Here is a 3,291-nt window from a genome sequence, read left to right on the forward strand (position 1 = left end):
ACGCCCATCCCCGTCCCTAATAGGGTAAAAACCCGCGGGGACGCGGGTTTCGGGGCCCATTGCCATCTTGAGTCAGGAGCACATCATATGGGACACGTGTTGTGCGAGCGAGGCAGCGAAATCAGCTGGTCGAAAGGAATCGTTTCCCTTCAAATAAAAACAATAATGTGATCACGTAACAATGTAAAATATTACTACTCCCTCTGTTCCTAAATATAAGTTTTTTTAGACATTTCAAATGGACTATAACATACAGATGTATATAGACATATTTTAGAACGTAGATTCACTCATTTTGCTTCGTACGTAGTCTAGAAAGACTATATTTGAGAACGGAAGGAGTACTATTTAATTATTATTTATTAAAAATGTTAAACACATAAAAATAGCCCGAGTTAGGATGCGGTGCTGATATCTAGTCCCGTCAACGAAAGAAAAACAGAGGGGCGTTTTCAAAAAGTGGCATAGGACACCTGGCCACCTGGTGGGGTGGGGTGGCCGGTTGGGTGGTGGCGTTGGGACGTTTTCAGAAAAGTAGAGGGACGTTTTCAAAAAAATGCACAGCGGTTTGGGCGGGGTGGGGCGGGGTGGGGTGGGGTGGGGTGGTGGCGTTGGGGCTAGGTGGGGTGGGGTGTCTGCTCGCTCCCCCCAAATCCCCAGCCCGCCGCTGCCCTGTCAACCTCGCCGGCACCGTGGTCGATCGATGGGGGACTCCGTCGATGTCATCCCCGATTGGGTGGGCGACTTGGGCGAGTCCGTCGGCCCCGTCGACTACGGCTGCGTGCGCCGGTGCCGTCACCGCCGCCTCGCCACCTACCTCTGGCTGCACGGCTTCCGCGACGCCCTGCGAGGGTACGTGCATCCCCACCCCCTCCGTCCTCCTAAACTGCTTCGCTCGCTCACCGGCGGCCGCCATTGCCCAATCAATCAATCACTCGCAGGCTGCTCAACGAGACGGACGCGTACATGAGCGTCATCCACCTGTCGCGGCTGGTGCAGCAGGGGCTGTGGGACGACGCCGTCGCCTACGTCTCCCGCTTCCTGCGCCCGACCTCGCACCCGCAGAGCAACGAGGCCCAGGTGCTCCTCCACTTCCTCATGCAACACGCGGCCTTCGCCAGCATGGTCGCCGGCAAGCCCGACCGCAACCTCAGCTACTTCAACCACAAGTACAACACACGGTACCTCAAGCACGACGACTCCGTCTCCTTCGACTGCCTCAGGATCCGCTCCATCGTCCTCTCCATTCTCCATTCGGAGCAAGTCAGGTACTAGCACTAGCTAGACGATCACATCTTCAGTTCATGTCTGCCTGTCTGTCGATTCCTGCAATTTTCAAGCCATCTTCAGTTCCTATCCAAAATTTTCATCTTTACATCTTCTCAACTTTAATACTGTACTGTTACACACATATATGTGCAAGCAGATCCTCGCTGGACTGGGAGCGCGTTCGTTGCAAGGCGTCTCAAATCGTCCAACACTTGGCTTATAAGGCTCCAGAGTTGAAAAACGTGGCCCTATTGCCGGGCGGCCCGATGATGCCCCACGATGTGCTTCCCATCGGATTCAGGTGATTCCGGCTCCATGCTCTATCAGTTTGGTCGCCCATGTTCACTTGATGCATTCCATTCTTGGAAATGTGTAAAACTTGGCTGTCAATTTCACTGTAACTCACTTTGATTGCCCTGCAATCTTGCTTGGCCTAGGTACCGTCGGAGGCGTCATGTGAAGGAACAAGACCTGCCAGGACCTAAAACACTGGCCAAGATCTACCTTAGGACCAAAAAGGGGTAAAAATATGACCTTGAAACATGGCAAATTCAAGGGGTCCCTCGATTCTGCTCTTGCTGGCTCTTTCTTGACCAACTCAGCACATGTTCCATGTTTTGCAGGCTGCCTTCGTCGACCCGCAGACATGAATTAAACAGTGGTACAATGCCCTATTTACAAGCATCTTATGATTAAGCAATATACTTCCTTGTAGATTCTATGTCCGTGTCTCTGTGATGCTAAAAGCCATCGTTACTGTTTTTGGTGGCAGGATTGACGGACAAGACAAGGAAGTGGCTGATAGATCTTATTGGTAAAACTAGCCTCTGCTCTTCTGTCCTTGTCTTGTTTACTTTGCATTTTACACATCTAGACCTGTGCTCGACTTTCCAGATATATTTGGTAGCAAGCTATGAGGCCCTTTGATTTTACTCTTCCAAAAAACCTCTCGGATCATGTATATGCATATAAACTGATCAACTTGTGTCATCTTCAGATGAAAGTTTGCAAGCTGGTCTGGAACTTCAGTCAAGTGAAAAGGAGAAGGAAGGTAGCCTTAGCTTACTCATCTCAATTGTCATTGTTCCTACTTATTATACGGGATCTCCACTACCCGTCTAATTTGTTAAATCCTTTCAGGCTATGTTTGCACAGCATTTTCCCAAACCAAATTTAGTGGTTCCTTCTCTTTCAACTTCACAATTTTCTCTTATGATATGGATACTGTAGCTCTGTTAGTTATGCGCAAATGCCTCATTTGCATGTTTGAACCAGGTCTTTGTTCTTGCTTCACCAATTTTTATTATTATCTTTCAGTCATTTTCTTGATTATTTGTTGCTTTTAAAATGCTCCATTAGGTTATGCTTTGGATATTCCTGTTTTGTGGCTTATATATGACCATTAGTACCTCAGTGAATTGTTTTGTTCTTATGTGAATTACCGACTCTTACCTGTAGATAGAAGTTACCTTTTAAGTATCTGTAGTAAAAAATACATTGTCCTTTGATTTTTCAAATCTGCCATTCGTACGTTGGTTGCTCTGCATTCTCTGTTTGTTTGATGTGCACATAATCCAGAACTGCAGTCTTGGTTGGTCTTGATGATGTTCTTTTTGTATTAGTGCTGGGCTGCTTGCTGCCATTTTTGACCTTTTAACTGGTTGCAGGTGTTCCTGGTGCTACAGCCTCGCATACCATGTCGAATACCTTGACAGATCTTACTAAAAACTCTGTGTCTGGGACCTCATCATTGACAAATGCAGGTATGTTAGTCGACCGCCCTTGATCATTTCCCACCCAGGACGTCCATCTATTTTTGCTCAATTGATCCCTGAAATCAGGGGAGACATAAACTATGGCAGCACGGTCAATAGACACCTACGACCAAGAACATATGCCACATACATGTTAATTAAGAGTAGTTTAGCATGAACTAATAAAAGTTAGCAGTACAAGCTCTGACTCTGGCGATCTTTTATGCTGGGTCCACCCCTGCCTGAAATTGTTTGTTATTAGAAATCA

The 3,291-nt window shown here is 47.3% G+C and overlaps 1 protein-coding gene across 1 annotated transcript; it reads left to right on the plus strand.

Annotated features, from left to right (window-relative positions):
• Window positions 1–605: 605 nt before the first annotated feature.
• Window positions 606–3,070, plus strand: LOC119345099. Its single transcript, XM_037615317.1, has 8 exons — window positions 606–852; window positions 942–1,268; window positions 1,427–1,570; window positions 1,707–1,790; window positions 1,893–1,930; window positions 2,042–2,083; window positions 2,267–2,320; window positions 2,937–3,070. Exons 1-8 carry the CDS (start codon window positions 704–706, stop codon window positions 3,053–3,055), a joined length of 957 nt encoding a protein of 318 aa, XP_037471214.1. The 5' UTR covers window positions 606–703; the 3' UTR covers window positions 3,056–3,070.
• The last annotated feature ends 221 nt before the right edge of the window (window positions 3,071–3,291 follow it).

Source organism: Triticum dicoccoides, unplaced genomic scaffold, assembly GCF_002162155.2.
Source record: "Triticum dicoccoides isolate Atlit2015 ecotype Zavitan unplaced genomic scaffold, WEW_v2.0 scaffold205356, whole genome shotgun sequence".
NCBI lineage: Eukaryota > Viridiplantae > Streptophyta > Magnoliopsida > Poales > Poaceae > Triticum > Triticum dicoccoides.